The sequence below is a fragment of the Myotis nattereri genome (genome assembly GCF_964212035.1).
Source record: "Myotis nattereri genome assembly, chromosome: 17".
In the NCBI taxonomy this organism is placed as follows: domain Eukaryota; kingdom Metazoa; phylum Chordata; class Mammalia; order Chiroptera; family Vespertilionidae; genus Myotis; species Myotis nattereri.
Window position 1 is genome coordinate 43,513,147 of NC_138092.1, and position 17,679 is coordinate 43,530,825.

General features: G+C 41.7%; 1 protein-coding gene across 1 annotated transcript; it reads left to right on the forward strand.

Annotated features, from left to right (window-relative positions):
• Positions 1-10,957: 10,957 nt before the first annotated feature.
• LOC308533140 (F-box only protein 31-like) lies at positions 10,958-12,514 on the forward strand (the record flags this gene model as incomplete). Its single annotated transcript, XM_081110956.1, has 1 exon — positions 10,958-12,514. The coding sequence occupies one exon, from the start codon at positions 10,958-10,960 to the stop codon at positions 12,512-12,514; it is 1,557 nt and encodes a 518-aa protein (XP_080967082.1).
• Between the last annotated feature and the right edge of the window lie 5,165 nt (positions 12,515-17,679).

Genomic DNA, 17,679 nt, shown 5'->3' on the forward strand with positions numbered 1-17,679 from the left:
GAGAATGTAGTACTAGTGAAATTCTAATTCCCACAATTCTAATGGCTACCCCCGAGGTGAACAAATGTTCCTGCTAAAGCTAGTTCAGACCAAACAAACTCAAAGTCAAGTTAGGGCCAGGTCATTTCCTATTCCTGTTAGTCTTTGCTTTGGGAAAAATAAAAATGTTATTGATAATAACTGTAAAGGCAAGTTAATATTGTTGGTAAATGCCCTACCTCCTCCCCTCCTCCCTATTTCTGTATCTAGCATAAGACCGTTTATATAGAACTACAGAATCAGGAAAAACTGATTTGTCAGTATTTATTCAAGGAGTAAATGTTTATACACATAAAAGAAATTATGGCAGCCCTAACCGGTTTGGCTCAGTGGATAGAGCATCAGCTTGTGGACTAAAGAGTCCCAGGTTTGATTCCAGTCAAGGGCATGTACCTTGGTTTCGGGCACATCCTCAGTGGGGAGTGTGCAGGAGGCAGCTGATCTATGTTTCTCTCTCATCGATGTTTCTAACTCTCTATCCCTCTCCCTTCCTCTCTGTAAAAAATCAATAAAATATATTTTAAAAAAAGAAATGATGGCGTCATCTGGTTTGGTTCATTCACTGGTACATACTCTATTTCCATAAGAAATGGCCATGTCAACACTACATCTGAAAAGGAAAAAAAAAAAAAAAAGGTGTCAATGTATCTTTTTTGACCTGAAATCTCACCATACAAGTAAGCCTATAGGCCCACCCAAGAAGAAAGAGATACCAGAGTGAAATAATGCAATGCTTCATTGTGTTTCAGTCTTAGCAGAGGAATCCAGAGCAACAGTTCTAAAATAATGTGCGTGGAAATTGTGTAAAGTATAGATTCTCACACCCTGCTCCCAGGGGAGGTGAATTCAGTAGGTCTGGGATAAGGGGGTGAATCTGCATTTGACCAACAGCTGGTGACACTTTTGTTAGTGACCTGTACACTTCACTTATATGCTGATTCTCTGCACTTTTATGTAGCATTTGCCAGGCTACAGTGTGCACAGGATTGGAAAACATTCACTGGTGTGAATGATTTCAGAGAGGAAGGGAGAGGGAGAGAGAAACATAGTGAGGAGAGAGGATCATTGATTGGCTGCCTCCTGCATGCCCCACACTGGGAATTGAGCCCACAACCCAGGCATGTGCCCTGACCAGGAATCGAACCATGGCCTCCTGGTCATGGGCAGGTGCTCAACCACTGACCCACGCCGGCTGGGCAAAAGGCATCTTTTGTGGAGAACATGTTCAACAAGATTGAAAGCGAGGCTGACTCCACAGGCCCTCTTGCCCACCACACAGCAAAGCCTGCAGTGATCATTGCTATCATCCTTCTGTGCCTTCGATGATAAAGACAAACCTAAATTCTTCACTGAGGTCTGAGACAATTTAGGTGCATTGACATGTAATTTTACTGTACTTACTGTACATTTCTAGGGGGACAGGGACCATACCTCATTCTTATTTTTATCTCTCCTAATGCCTTGCATACAGTAGGACCTCAGTAATAATATGCACATGTATACAGAAATTCAGCAAGTATAAATTACAGGACAACGCAGTTAGTTCTTGTCCTCAGAACTACAATTAAAATTACCCCCAAAATAACATATTAGTGTTGTGTCTCGTCATTTTTAATGCAATTGAACTCCTATTATCTCATTTTAATTGTGCATGTTATAAATGGAAAATATAGACCAATTTGCTTGGATTTCTCATTAAGTTAATTTGTAATTTGTAAGCTACCTCCAATTTCCATGTTTCTCTCTCTCCTGGGTCATAGCTTAGAGCCAGGGAGATGATACAATGCTAGGTTTATGTAATGCAGGTACCCAACAGTTAGATACCTTTTTGATCAGATAGATTTTCAGACGTTTTAACAACATTTTAAAAAAATTCTTTATTGTTTAAAGTATCCCATATGTTTCCTTTCCCCCCATTGACATTTCCCCAGACGTTCCCACCCCCCAGCACATGCCCTCACCCCAGTACTATGTCCAGGGTTATGCTTAAATGCATGTATACAAGTCCTTTGGTTGATCTCTTACCTCCCATCCCCGACCCCCCTGCCTTCCCTCTAAGGTTGGACAGTCTGTTTGATGCTTCTATGTCTATGGATCTATTTTTGTTCATCAGTTTATGTTGTTCATTATATTCCACAAATGAGTGAGATCATGTGATATTTATGTTTCTCTGGCTGGCTTATTTCGCTTAGCATAATGCTCTCCAGGTCCATCCATGCTGTTGCAATGGTAAGAGTTCCTTATTTTTTACAGCAGTGTAGTATTCCATTGTGTAAGATGTACCAGTTTTTTAATCCACTCATCTGCTGATGGGCACTTAGGCTGTTTCCAAATCTTAGCTATTGTAAATTGTGCTTCTGTGAACATAGGGGTGCATGTATCCTCTATGACTGGTGTTTCTGATTTCTTAGGATATATTCCTAGACAAGTATTTTTGACCCCCTCCAGCCTGCCCAGTTACCTGTCCCGCCACAAGCCTTCCCCACTCTATTGTCTGTGTCCATGGGTTATGCATATATGCATACAAGGTCTTTGGTTGATTATCTCCCACCACCCACCCTCCCCCACCTTCCCTCCAAGATTCTGCACTCTGTTCCATGCTTTCATGTCTCTGGATTCACTCTGTTCATCATTTAACAACTTGTTTTGAAAAACACTTGCAAAAGACAGTTGAGGGACAATATAAAAATATAAGACATAATTTTTCACTTTATATACAAGAAAGTACGTTCTCACCTTTTTTGTCCGTAGATATTTCAGATTTCATAATTAAAATGAGAATTATAGCTTAAAAGCCACTTTTAAATATTTTCAACATATTTTCATTACCAAAGCAACTTGAAAAAAAAAAAAGATAGAAATTCATCCATTGTCCCCTCTTCTTGACCACTATTAGCATTTTGATATATTTTCAGATCAGCTGTTTTTGTAAAACTTTTTTTAAAAATTAATTTTTGAGAGAGAGGAGAGAGAAACATTGATTTGTTATTCCACTTATTTATGCATTCATGAATTTATTCTTTTTAAAAAATATATTTATTGATTTTTTTTTTACAGAGAGGAAGGTAGAGGGATAGAGAGTTAGAAACATCCATGAGAGAGAAACGTTGATGAGAGAGAAACATTGATCAGCTGCCTCCTGCACACTCCCCACTGGGGATGTGCCCGAAACCAAGGTACATGCACTTGACCGGAATCGAACCTGGGACCCTTGAGTCTGCAGGCCGACACTCTAACCGCTGAGCAAAACCAGTTAGGGCCATGAGTTTATTCTTGTATGTGCCCTGACTTGGAATTGAACCCACAACCTTGGGGTATCAGGACGATGCTTTAACCAACTGAGCTACCTGGCAGGGCAAAATCAGCTATTGATAGATAAAACAAAATACACGTAGTAATCTCTGTTTTCTTTCCTACAAGGTTATTTGGCATAAGATTATTCAAAAACTGTCATTTTGGATAGACATTTTCATTTAGCTAGTATTTCAGTGATTATATTTCATGCAACAGCTGTGAGGTGAAGGTTCAGAAGAAGCCAGGGAATTCATTTGAGTGATGGCAATTTACATTTTCTCCCTAGTGGGGTGGGGAAGGAGACTTAAGAAAAATTTAAGGAAGAAACAGAAAAAAGACATGAGACATATTCTGTGGTCCTAAATATGAAATAAGCAAACCAAATGAAAAAGATAATTACACCAAATAAAATTGGGGTAACTTATTTTTCTTCCTAAATAATTAGAGTAAAAGCTTGTCTCTTTTTTAAGACCTTGATTTTCCTAAATATTCACCACAATAAATAGCTATAATTAGGATTCATCACACATAATCAGTTTCCAAATTATTTCATGAATACATTATCTACTGCAATGAGCCCCATTTACCCCCAATCTTTACCAGTTGAAGTTTCACAATCGTCTTTTAAATCAATACTTTTAGCAAACAAATGTTTGCATGTCCAGGGTACCCATGTTTGGCATTCTTTGATCCATTAAATGTTTTAGTCTCAATATATTTTGGATATTTAAATCATTTTGCTTTGGCACGTGCTCTGAAGGTGGTAGTATTCCAAGAGCCCTCTCACTGCATGCTAAATGTTGTTCTCTGACTCCCAGCCAGAGCTCGGATGTTGGCAGGGTTGATTGCTCAAATGTAGTGATTTTATTTCCAACCTTTGCATACTAAAATTACTAGTACATAGCCTAAACCTAAAGCTTCCAGAGTTTTCCTCTTAAAAACGGAATAAAAACGTAATTGAAGATTGCTATAAAATAATTCAGATAATCTTTGAAATTGAAGAAATGTGAAAATAGGCTGTCACAATAAAATTAGTGCTGGTTTGTGACATTCAGTAATAGCTGAGAAACCTGAAAAAATGTATAGTCATTGTTGGGGCATGTTTCATATTTTCCTACTTTTACGTTATAATGGAAGCATCTTTGGTTGGGTCCTCCCCATTGTAGATCCTGAGTAAAAGATGTGAGAGCAAGGAGTTATTTGGGAGGGGATGCCAAGAAGTACAAACAGGGAAGTGAAGAGGGACAGGGAGAGGAAGGGCGCTAATGTAGAGCGCAGGTTCAGGCAGGTATAGTGCTGGGACCTAGGACTCAGCCACAATGGAGAACGTGGAGACAAAAATGTTGAACACACCTCAGAGTTGCCCCTCCCATGACGCTAAGGAGCTGGGTACCATTTACCAACTCCAATCCGTACCTGGCTGGTGGCTATTCCTGGGGATGATACCTTCCCTTCACATCCAGTATGAACCACGAGAAAACCCTCAGGTGGGGTTACAGATGTTTGCAGGAGGTTGCCAGTGGCACATACCAGAATGTTGAATGCTAATAGTATATGAGTGTCTGTTCAGGGAAGGTGGTTAAGAACATGGATTTCTATCACACAGACCTAGTTAAGTCCTGATTCTGCCACTTATGTGTGAAATTGAGCAAATTGCCTAATCTATCCAAGCCTTAGCTTATTTTGTAAAATATACTAGAATTTACCTCCTAGGGTCTTTCAAGAATTAAATTAAGATGCTGCACAAGACAACCTTCTTCCTCCTCATCTTCTGAGGAAGGCTCATCTCAAAGGGAGGGTTGTTCTTTCTCGGCAGCATTACTTCCAGAAAGTAACTCCTTCAGTACTGGAGGCTAAATTGGTACCGCGAGGCCCAAATCAAAGTGTTGGCAGGGCTGCACTCCTCCGGAGGAACGAGGGAAGAACCTGTTCTCGCTTCTTCCAGATCCCAGTGGCTGTCAGATTTCCTTGGCTTGTGGCTGCATGACATCATTCTTTGACCTGATGGTCACATTGCCTTCTCTTCTAAAACTTCATTCTGTCTCCCCTTCCTAGGATGCATGATTGTATTTAGGGCCCACACAAATAATCCAGGATAATCAAGATCCTTAATTGAATTACATCTAAAGGACCCTCTCTCCTGAGTGTACCCAGAGGTCAGAGTGGGACCATCCAGTTTGCAGCTCCGTGGAACCATAAAGGACACACTCAGGGGGCAGACTCAGTGAGCACCAAAGCCCCATTGAAGCAAGTCTTGCCCCAGAGGGGTGTCTCCAGCACAGAAGTTCTCCCACTGCAGACACAGCTGATTCTCACAGCCAATTGGCCTGGAGGTCAATTCCTCTCAGTGATATCTACAACAATCAAGGCTTAACTACAACAAGACTGTGCACAAAGCCCACAAGGGGGTGCACCAAAAGTGTCCTCCTCAGGTAATAGGGGAGGCTGAACCACTGGGCCCTAGAGGACACTCAGCACAGAAAACCACTTTATCAACACAGGGAAGCATAAAAAATGTGGAGACAAAGAAACAGGACACAAATGACAGAAGTTGAGGGAAGCAAACGACTGGATATAGAGTTCAAAACCACACTTTTAAGGTTTTTCAAGAACTTTCTAGAAACTGCTGATAAACTTAATGAGACCTACAAGAAATCTAATGAGACCCTCAAGGTTGTGATAAAGGACCAACTAGAAATTAAGCATACACTGACTGAAATAAAGAATATTATACAGACTCCCAACAGCAGACTAGCGGATCGCAAGAATCAAGTCAAAGATTTGAAATACAAAGAAGCAAAAAACACCCAACCGGAAAAGAAAAATGAAAAAAGAATCCAAAAATACGAAGATAGTGTAAGGGGCCTCTGGGACAGCTTCAAGCGTATCAACATCAGAATTATAGGGGTACCAGAAGATGAGAGAGAGCAAGATATTGAAAACCTATTTGAAGAAATAATGACAGAAAACTTCCCCCACCTGGTGAAAGAAATAGACTTACAAGTCCAGGAAGTGCAGAGAACCCCAAACAAAAGGAATCCAAAGAGAACCACACCAAGACACATCATAATTGAAATGCCAAGAGCAAAAGACAAAGAGAGAATCTTAAAAGCAGCAAGAGAAAGAAAGTCATTTACCTACAAGGGAGTACCCATACAATTGTCAGCTGATTTCTCAACAGAAACTTTGCAGGCCAGAAGGGAGTGGCAAGAAATATTCAAAGTGATGAATGCCAAGAACCTACAACCAAGATTACTTTATCCAGCAAAGCTATCATTCAGAATTGAAGGTCCGATAAAGAGCTTCCCAACTCCATCAAAAAACTACTAGACTTAATACATGAATTTGGCAAAGTAGCAGGATACAAAATTAACCCCAAGAAATCTATGGCATTTCTATACACCAATAGTGAACTCTCAGAAAGAGAGATTAAAAAAAAAATCCCATTTACCATCGCACCAAAAAAATTAAGCTACCTAGGAATAAACTTAACTAAAGAGTTAAAAGACCTCTACTCAGAAAACTACAGGACGTTGAAAAAAGAGATAGAGGAAGACATAAACAGATGGAAGAATATACCGTGTTCATGGATTGGTAGAATCAACATCATTAAAATGTCCATACTACCCAAAGCAATCTATAAATTCAATGCATTTCCCATTAAAATACCAACGGCATACTTCACAGATCTAGAACGAATGCTCCAAAAATTCATCTGGAATAAAAAAGGACCCTGAATAGCTGCAGCGATCCTGAGAAAGAACAAAGTAGGTGGGATCTCAATACCAGATATCAAGCTGTATTACAAAGCCACTGTTCTCAAAACTGCCTGGTACTGGCACAAGAACAGACATATAGATCAATGGAATAGAATAGAGAGCCCAGAAATCGGCCCGAACCAATATGATCAATTAATATTTGACAAAGGAGGCAAGAACATACAATGGAGCCAAGCTAGCCTCTTCAATAAATGGTGTTGGGAAAATTGGACAGATACATGTAAGAAAATGAAACTAGACCACCAACTTACACCATACACAAGAATAAACTCAAAATGGATAAAGGACTTAAATGTATGATGGGAAACCATAAAAATTCTAGAAGAATCCAAAGACAACAAAATCTCAGACATATGCCGAAGCAATTTCTTCACTGATACAGCTCCTAGGGCACTTGAAACTAAAGAGAAAATGAACAAATGGTACTACATCAAAATAAAAAGCTTCTGCACAGCAAAAGAAACCATCAACAAAACAACAAGAAAACCCACTGTGTGGGAAAACATATTTGCCAATGTCATATCTGATAAGGGCCTAATCTCCAAAATTTATAGGGAACTCAGACAACTCAACAAAAGGAAGATAAACAATCCAATCAAAAAATGGGCAAAGGATCTAAATAGACACCTTTCAAAAGAGGACATTCAGAAAGCCAACAGACATATGAAAACATGCTCAAAGTCACTAATCATCCGAGAGATGCAAATCAAAACAACAATGAGGTACCATCTCACACCTGTCAGACTGGCTATCATCAACAAATCAACAAATGACAAGTGCTGGAGAGGATGTGGAGAAAAAGGAACACTTGTGCACTGCTGGTGGGAATGCAGACTGGTGCAGCCACTATGGAAGACAGTATGGAGTTTCCTCAAAAAACTAACAATGGAACTCCCATTTGACCCTGTGATCTAGGAATATATCCCAAGAAACCAGAAACACCAATCAGAAAGGATATATGCACCCCTATGTTCATAGCAGCACAATTCACCATAGCTAAGATCTGGAAACAGCCTAAGTGCCCATCAGTAGATGAATGGATTAGAAAACTGTGGTACATCTACACGATGGAATACTATGCTGCTGTAAAAAAGAAGGAACTCTTACCATTTGCAAGGGCCTGGATGGAACTGGAGAGCATTATGCTAAGTGAAATAAGCCAGTCAATGAAGGAAAAATACCACATGATCTCACTCATTCATGGATAATAGAGACCATTATAAACTTATGAACAATAATAGATACAGAGGCAGAGCTGCCTCAAACAGATTGTCAAACTGCAGTGGGAAGGCTGGGGAGGTTTGGGGGGCAGGAGGTAGGGGGGTAAGAGATCAACTGAAGGACTTGTATGCATGCATATAAGCATAACCAATGGACATAAGACACTGGGGGGTAGGGGAGGCCAGGGGATTGTCAAGGGCAGGGAAAAAAAAGGAGACATATGTAATACTCTTTGTAATACTTTAAGCAATAAAACAATAAAATAAAATAAAATGAAATAAAATAAAATAAAATAAAAAGCTTCACAGATAAGAAAAAGCTAAAGGAGTTCATCACCACCAAACCAGTATTATATGAAATGCTGAAAGGTATCCTTTAAGAGGAAGAAGAAGAAAAAGGTAAAGATACAAATTATGAACAACAAATACACATCTATCAACAAGTGAATCTGAAAATCCAGTGAATAATCTGATGAACAGAATGAACTGGTGATTATAATGGAATCAGGGGCATAGAAAGGGAGTGGACTATTCTTGGGGGGGAAAGGAGTGAGGGAGATGCGGGAAGAGACTTGGACAAAAATCGTGCACCTATGGATGAGGACAGTGGGTGGGGAGTGAGGGCGCAGGGTGGGGTGGGAACTGGGTGGAGGGGAGTTATGGGGGGTAAAAAGAGGAACAACTGTAATAATCTGAACAATAAAGATTTAATTAATCAAAAAAAACCCCTGCATTTATGTGAAATGTCCCCCCTCCCCCGCCCTTCCCATAGGCATATCCCTGGAGGCATATCCATACAGAATGCAGATTAGAGACTAGTCTCTGTTAACACTGCAGAAGTACCAGTAGGGAACCTCTTTAATACCTGGCATGGATGAAAGTTCCAGGTCCTGACTCAGCCTTTTCTGACACAAACGTGGCTTGGGGCAGGGGAGTTAAGGGATGAGGGTGCTTGGGACACCTCATTCCAATCAGGGGAGAGGGAAGTACAGGCTCTCCACGCGGCCTTTGCTGGCCTGGGTGGGATGCAGCCACAGTTCTTTTCCGGGGTATTTGGCCGGAACAGCATAGTGACGGTGTAAAAGTCTTCTGTCTTAGCAGATTGCCCGTTTCCTATGCCTTTGGCAAAGCGGCCTTTGGTTGTTTATTTTTTCCTGCGCCCTTGGTGTTTCTGAGTAGTCCACTTCTCCAGTCCCTGTTTGGAATATGTGAGGCAAAAATCATCATTTGGGGACTTAAGTCCAAATTGTCTAGCCAATATTCCTCCTCCTCTCCACCTTACAGAGACTTCTTATATTTGTTTATATACAGGGCGAGGCAAAAGTAGGTTTATGGTTGGAAGTGCGAAAAACACAGAATTTAATCTTGTATTATTGCTTATTAATTAATGTCTTGTTTTCCATATGAACAACTGTAATCCTACCGTTGCCCAGCCCTGTAGAGTACCAGGGTGTTTCCGCTGTCCGTAGCAAGGGGAATAGGAAGAAGTATATCAACTGTACTCTATCTTCCTCAAATCTGCTGTCCAACGAACTGCCCCTTTTGTTTTATAAACAAGTCAGCATAAGCCTATTAGGTTCATATTTATAACATTTTCTGAAAAAAGGAAAAAAAATACACACTGTCTCATTTTTAATGCATAGTGTGACTGAGATGTCTGCCATGAAGAGAATACTAGGTATGTGAAGGAAGAGAAGCGAAGAGGCCATGCGACACGCAGGGCCTGAGGGTGGCTCTCGAAGTCATCGATTCAGTTCCGAGTCCTTCAGTGGCTGTGAAGCCACGGCTGATGCAACATGTGGCTTCCCTAGGAGAAGCTTGGAGAACCTTGTAAAGAACTCGGGCGACCATGAAACCTCTGTGCCATGCAAGACTTTGAAGACTGTTCAATTGCGAAATCCTTAAAAGTCATTGTGCTTAAAGATGTCACAAATTTTTTTTAAGCAAAATTACATTTGTCCCAATTTTTCAAAACTTTTATATCATAATACATGGCTGTCAACAGTATGCTACCTGCAGAGATTAAAGTATAAAAAATGAGCCGAAACCGGTTTGGCTCAGTGGATAGAGCACCGGCCTGCGGACTGAAGGGTCCCAGGTTCGATTCCGGTCAAGGGCATGTACCTGGGTTGCGGGCACATCCCCAGTGGGAGATGTGCAGGAGGCAGCTGATCGATGTTTCTCTCTCATCGATGTTTCTAACTCTCTGTCTCTCTCCCTTCCTCTCTGTAAAAAATCAATAAAATACATTTAAAAATTTTTTTTTAAAAAAGGAAATATACTTAGCTATGGCTTTAGGAAAGATATAGTTTTAACAATAAATGAGAAAACGGATCCTTTTTCAAAAGAATTTCATACAATAAAAGAGAACGTTGGAAAAAAAAGAATGCAGATTAGTGACTGCCTGGGGCTAGGGCGGGAGGACAGGGAGGGGCACTGGGAAAGGGAGGCGACTGTTACTGGGTCTGGGTTTCTTTTGGAAGTGTCGCTAACGCCCCACAATTGGCTCCTCTGAGGGGGCGTGGCTAGGCCCCGGGGGGCGTGACTCTCGGGGCGGGACAAGCCGGTTTAAAGCCAGGCTGAGGCACCGCAGCCCAGGCGGCGGCGGCTGTTACTCCTGGAGCCATGGAGGAGTGCGCTTGCCTCTGTGTCCGGACCTCTCCGAGGGGATGTCAGTGTAGTCAGGAGCGCCAGGGCCCAGCTGAGACGGCAGTGGCCGATGGCAAGCGGTGTCCTCAGAAGCGCCAGCACTCAGCTGAGATGTCAGCAGCCTACTGCAAGCCGGCCCCGGCCCCGGCAGAAAAGCACGTTGAGGCTGACAAGGCAGCGGGGTGCTGTGCGGGGAGTGGAGGAATCGTGAGTCCCTTGCCGCCCCCGCACTGCTCACTGCAGGATCTGCCGGTGGAGATGCTGGTGGAGATCTTCGCCTTGCTCCCCAGCACCGATCTGCCCAGCCTGGCCCTGGCCTGCACCAAATTCTACCACATCCTGCACACCGACAGCATCTGGAGACGGCGCTGCCGCGAGGAATTTGACCTTTGTGAAAACTTGCAGAACCTGGAGGCGATCGGTATGTCTTATCGAGAAGTCTATTGGAAGCTGCTCCACCCGTACAGACACATTTTGGGATTGTGGCAGCTAGATACTGAGGGCTATAGAACACTGCTGAGTGTCGTGGTGGACGGCTTAGGCATTACTGGTTGGACGTTCGGGCCTTGCTTTAACACCCATGTGGTTGGCCCAATGCAATTCAAACCCGCGTTCAGAATTCGCCTGACAGAAAGGAAGTCAGCCGCGGTGGAGTGCATGGAAGGCCGCCACAGCAGGCCCCACCGCCGCCACGTGCAGATTCAGGAGGACAGGTTCACCACCCAGTGCAACAAGACAGACCACCTAAAGGATTCACCAACGCGGCTTAGGGACGAATGGGGGCGGGTGCTGGTGCAGGAGGACAGACAGCAGTATGACTGCCTGACCTACCGCCGCCTCTACCTCCCGCCGAGTCACCTGGATGACCTCATCAGGCCAGGCCTCTTCCAATGCAAATGCAATGCCTATGACCTATCAATCGCCATGCTCAGCTTCCATGGGAAGTATGCCAGGGTCACGAAGGTCACGGGAGACTCCAACCCGAGTTTAGAGATCCACCTCATGCGCCGCATAAAGCTGCCAGATGGCGAGATCTTCCGCAATTTCAACGAGCTCTCCCGCGTGGTCCAGGAGATTGACGAGCAGGTGATCCGGAAGCAGCAACAGCAAGAAGACAGGACTGAGGAAAGCGAGGGCCATGGCTGGCAGAGCCCTGCCCAGCCCAGCGTCAGAGTGTCCGGGGCTGCAGCTTCGGAGGAGCAGCCTGTTCCCTTTGTTCTGCCTGTGGGCGTGCTCTCAAGAGACCAGAGCTACCCCCGAACCTGCAGGGTGTGTTTCTATGGCGTGGACACTCATACTTACACCGTTGCCTTACATGGCTTCGCCTACACCAGGCGCTTCCCTGGAGTCTTCATCCTGTTCGATGAGAACCACTTCGGGTTCATCTCGCTGCAGGTGAATTACTTCATCCTGTTCGGCAGAGTTCAGAACACCTTCCAGAATGTGGAGGCACCATCCCCGCAGGCCTTCCTGGAGATGCTCAAGAACATTCAGTCCGGACCCTCAGGGAGGAGCAGCTTGCATACACTTTGAAGATTTGACCTTCTGACCAGGTTACCCACCTCAGTTGGTTTTTTTAATCCTCACCCGAGGATATTTTCCCACTGACGTTTAGAGAGAGTGGGGGAGAGAGGGAAAGACAGAAATATCGATGTGAGAGAAACACATGAGTTGGTTGTCTCCCGCCCAAGCCCTGACCAGGGCCAGGCTGGGTAGGAGCCAGCAACTGAGGTAGAAATAAACCTTAGACCAGTGGTCTCAACCTTCCTAATGCTGCGACCCTTTAATACAGTTCCTCATGTGGTGGTGACCCCCAATTTCATTGTTACAAATTGAACATAATTAAAGCATAGTGATTAATCACAAAACAATATGTAGTTATATATGTGTTTTCCGATGGTCTTAGGCGACCCCTGTGAAAGGGTCGTTCAACACCCCCACCCCCAAAGGGGACGTGACCCACAGGTTGAGAACCGCTACCTTAGACCTTTCCATCCGCAGGTCCAGGCTCTATTCACTGAGCCAAACCAGCTAGGGTTGAGCATGTCTTTTTAAAATGAAAGAAAGAAAATGGAAAGATCCTAAAATTGGATAGTGGAAATTGTTAGATTGTACATCTCTGAATATAATAAAAACCACTGAACTGTACATTTTAAAATGGTGGGTTTTTATAGTATGTGAATTATATCTCAATAAAGCTGTTATTAAAAAAAAATAAAGGACCCTCTCTCCTTTTTTTGTTTTGCGAAACATTCACAGGTTCCAAGGCTTAGGATGAAGTTATCTTTTGGGTGGCCATTTTTCAGCCTTCCATAAAAATTATGTGCAAAATATGGACTATAAAGACTATACTCTCTTCTGCCTCCCTAGCATTCCATTATTACTTGAAAATCAACGTTTCTAACTGTAGTCAACTCATCCTTGAAATTAGCAACTCATTGCTATTACTACCAATATTCCCATTAATCCTCTAGAATTATCTTTAATGTGCCTTGTCTGACCAAGCAGGGTCTTTACTAAGCTTTCCTTTACAAAAGTGCCTCCGAGGGCTTCCCTTTGACTGCCTTGCTTCTGGCCTGTCATTTTTCTAGTCTAGACCATCTAGACCAGTTGTTCTCAACCTTCCTAATGCCGCGACCCTTTAATACAGTTCCTCATGTGGTGACCCCCAACCATAAAATTATTTTCATTGCTACTTCATAACTGTAATGTTGCTACTGTTATGAATCGTAATGTAAATATCTGATATGCAGGATGTATTTTCATTGTTACAAATTGAACATAATTAAAGCATAGTGATTAATCACAAAAACAATATGTAATTATATGTGTTCCGATGGTCTTAGGCGACCCCTGTGAAAGGGTCGTTCGACCCCCAAAGGGGTCTCGACCCACGGGTTGAGAACTGCTGATCTAGACCTTCAAGAAAGGCTTTCAGCCAAGACCGGCTTGGCTCAGTGGATAGAGCGTCGGCCTGCGGACTGAAGGGTCCCAGGTTCGATTCCTGTCAAGGGCATGTACCTGGGTTGCGGGCATATCCCCAGTGGGAGATGTGCAGGAGGCAGCTGATCGATGTTTCTCTCTCATCGATGTTTCTGACTCTCTCTCTCCCTTCCTCTCTGTAAAAAGTCAATAAAAAAAAAAAAAAAAAGGCTTTCAAGTCCATTTGAACATGACACCTGTGTGCTAAAGGACTCAGTGACTCCTTATTTAGCGTTTGCTTCCTAGAAGAAGCAAGTCCTGACTAAGACCTTTGGAGACCCCAAGCACCAAAAACAGTCCCCAACTCTTTATGTATCCTCTATGCCTTTGTCAGTTAGAACTGCATTCCACTGTCAATAATAGAGATCCACCCAACAACAGCAGTTTAAATAAAGTAGTTTATTTCTCTGTCAAGAAGTCCAGATGTAGTTGAGGGCTTCAACAATACCCTGAAGTTATCATGAGCAAGGTCCTTTATTTTTCTCATGTGAGAAAGTGGGCATGGGTTCTATCTTTAAGGTCATCTCAGAGTCCAAGATAGCTTCTGGAGTTCCAGTCATCCATATGTATACCATCTGGGCAGCAGGTAAAAAAGGAAGCACAGAAAGGCAGAAAGAGCTCTCACCTCCTTCCCTTCCAAGGAGCTTTCCCAGAAATTATGCACTTTCCTTTGTATCTTGTTGGCCAGAACTTCGTCACATGGCCACCTCTTGCCACGATATAGGAACAAAAACATAATTTCCAAGTAAAATACTGGGAAATTGTCCAGGGCTTTAAAATATACATATTTTTATTGATTTTAGAGAGGAGAGGGAGATAGAGAAACATCAATGAGAATCATCGATGGGCTGCTTTCTGTAGGGTCCCTACTGGGAATGGCATTGAGCCAACAGCCTGGGCATGTGTCCTGACTGGGAATCAAACTGATATTCTGGCTTATAGGTTGACACTCAACCACTGAGACATACTAGCTGGGCACCCAGGACTGTTACCAGGAATGAGAGAATGGTATTAGAGGGCAAACTAGCACTCTTTTCCTTAATGTCCTATTATGCAATGTGTTTTTTCTCCCACATTATCCCTCAGCAAAAAATAACTTATATTCAAATCCTAACAAAGTCCCTTATATTATAGGGCAATCACATATGCATTATTTTATGCAAAAGAGTAGTGTGTGTGATGTGTGTGGGGGTGGTGGTGGTAGTGAAGATGTGAGTCTGAAGTAACCACAATACCACAGTACATACTTATAGGGATCCCCAAGGCAATCAGTTAAAATGAAAAAGCCAAAGAAGAGCATCACTCCCCATTACTTACCAGTAGGCTGTGCACAGTGATCTCCAAAGGGTGGGAAAGAGTAATCTGACATTGGAGAAACCTGAGAAACATTACTTCTGCCACATGACCAAGATCAATCAACAGTCATGTTACATTGATAATAAGTGACCTTGATATTATCACTTTACTTTTGTGATCTTTCTCCCAAAATCCAGTGTAGACGAATTGCAATAGAGGGGCATCTTCCAAAATACTTGAGCCGTAGTCCTCAAAATCATTAGGTCATCAAAAGCATTTACAACCATTAATGGACTTTTTGTTGTTTTAATCCTCACCTGAGGATATGTTTTATTATCATTATTTTACAGAGGCCCAGAGCAGGAATTCATGAGTGGGGTCCAGCGGCCTGCCCCGATCGGGGTGGGGGTGGGGGCTGATCGGGGGCAGGGCCAGCGGGAGTGGAGGGGTGGGGGCACAGGTGGTTGGCCGGCTGGCCCTACCCCCTGGTCAAACTCCCGGTGGAGGGGATAATTTGCACATTAGCCTTTTATTAATAGGATTTGAGAGACAGAGAGATGTGAAATATCGATTGGTTGCCCAACATACATTCCCTGACTGAGGATCAAATCTGCAACCTAGGTATGTGCCATGACTGGGAATCAAACCCACAACCTTTTAGTGTATGGGATGATGCTCCAACCAAATAGCCCTTTATGATAGTATCTCTAGAAAAAGCACAAATGTTTTACATTTTGATTAAATCCTATTTATCTAATTTTCGTCTTGTTGCTGGTGTTTTTGGTGCCATATTTAAGAAATAATTGCCAAACTTAAGGTCATAAAGATATGTCCTTGTGTTCTAAGAATTTTAATTTTAGCTCTCAAATTTAGGTCTTTGTTCCATTTTATTAAATTAATTTGTATACAGTGTGAATTAGAGGTCCAGCCTCGTTCTTTTACATGTAGATATCCAGTTTTCACAGCACCATTTGTAGAAGGGATTATTCTTTCCCCCATGGAATGGTCTTTGGCACGCCGTCAAAAATCAATTGCCCATAGATATATGGATTTATTTCTGGACTCTCAAGTCTATTCCATTGGTCAATTATGTCTGTCCTTATGGCAATACCACATGTTTTATTAATGTAGCTTTTTACTAATGTAAGCTTTGGAACAGGGAAGGAAATGTGAGTCCAATTCTCTCTTCTTTTTCAAAATTGTTTCGGCTATTCAAAGTCCCTTTCAATTCCATTATTAACTAAGCATTGACTTCCCTATTTCTGCAAAAAAGTGCATTGAGATTTTAATAGGCATTGCACTAAATTTGTAGACTTCTTTGGGGAATATTGCTATTTTAACAACATTAAATCTTCCAATCCATGAATACAGGATCTTTCCATTTGTTTAGGTCTTACTTAGTTTCTTTCAGCAACATTTTGCACTTATCAGCGTACAGTCCTGCACCTCCTTAGTTAAATTTATTTGTAGGTGTTTTATTGTCTTAGATGCTACTGTAAATAGCACTGCTTTCTTAACTTCCTTTTTGTATTGTTCATTGCTAAGGTTTAGAAATAAAATGGACTTTTATCTATTGATCTTCAATCTTGTCACTTTGCTGAATTCATTTATTAGCTTTAACATATTTTTGTGGATTCTCTATAAGATCATGTCACCTGTGAATAGTTTTACTTCTTTTCTCATTTGGATGTCTCTTATTTCTTTTTCTTGCCTAATTATTATAGACTGCCTGTACTTTTAGCAACAAATGAGAAAGAAGCATTCCAGGCTTGCTATTCAGTACTATTTTGAAAATCTAGGAATGTAGACCTATTACTTCCCATGTCTGTAGACAATGTCATGAAAAGGACAGGAAGCACATTAGTCTTTGTAGCTAAAAAACCTATACCATATAAACATTCCAATGTCAACATTATAAATTATAAACAGTAATAAAACAAAATTTTATACCTGTTTTGCACTGAATTATCTTTAAGACAATTTAAAATGAAGAAATAGAAACAAACTTGAGAAACCATTTTTACATTGAACATTTATTTAAGAAATTATACAAAATGAAATCCTAGTTATAAAGGACGCATCTGGAATAAATTATAATAAATTTCAATAAAAATAAGTATGTATGTGTATATGTGCATGAATCCAGGAATATGCACATACTCAGATATTTATAGTGAATGGCATTGCTTTATGCATTACTAAGAGATTATCTTTTAATTAAGGTATCTGAATTACTGGGTTTTAAAATGCTTTAAATACAATATCCAGGTAAATCAACAAAAGGCCACTCAACTTTGAAACTATTAGAATCCAGAATCTCTCATTTGAGATCATTATCCCCAACACTTTTTGAAAGTTTCCAATAGAAGTTATTTTACAAATATTAGAATGGCTCCTAAAAAAAAGAAAAAGAATGTGCA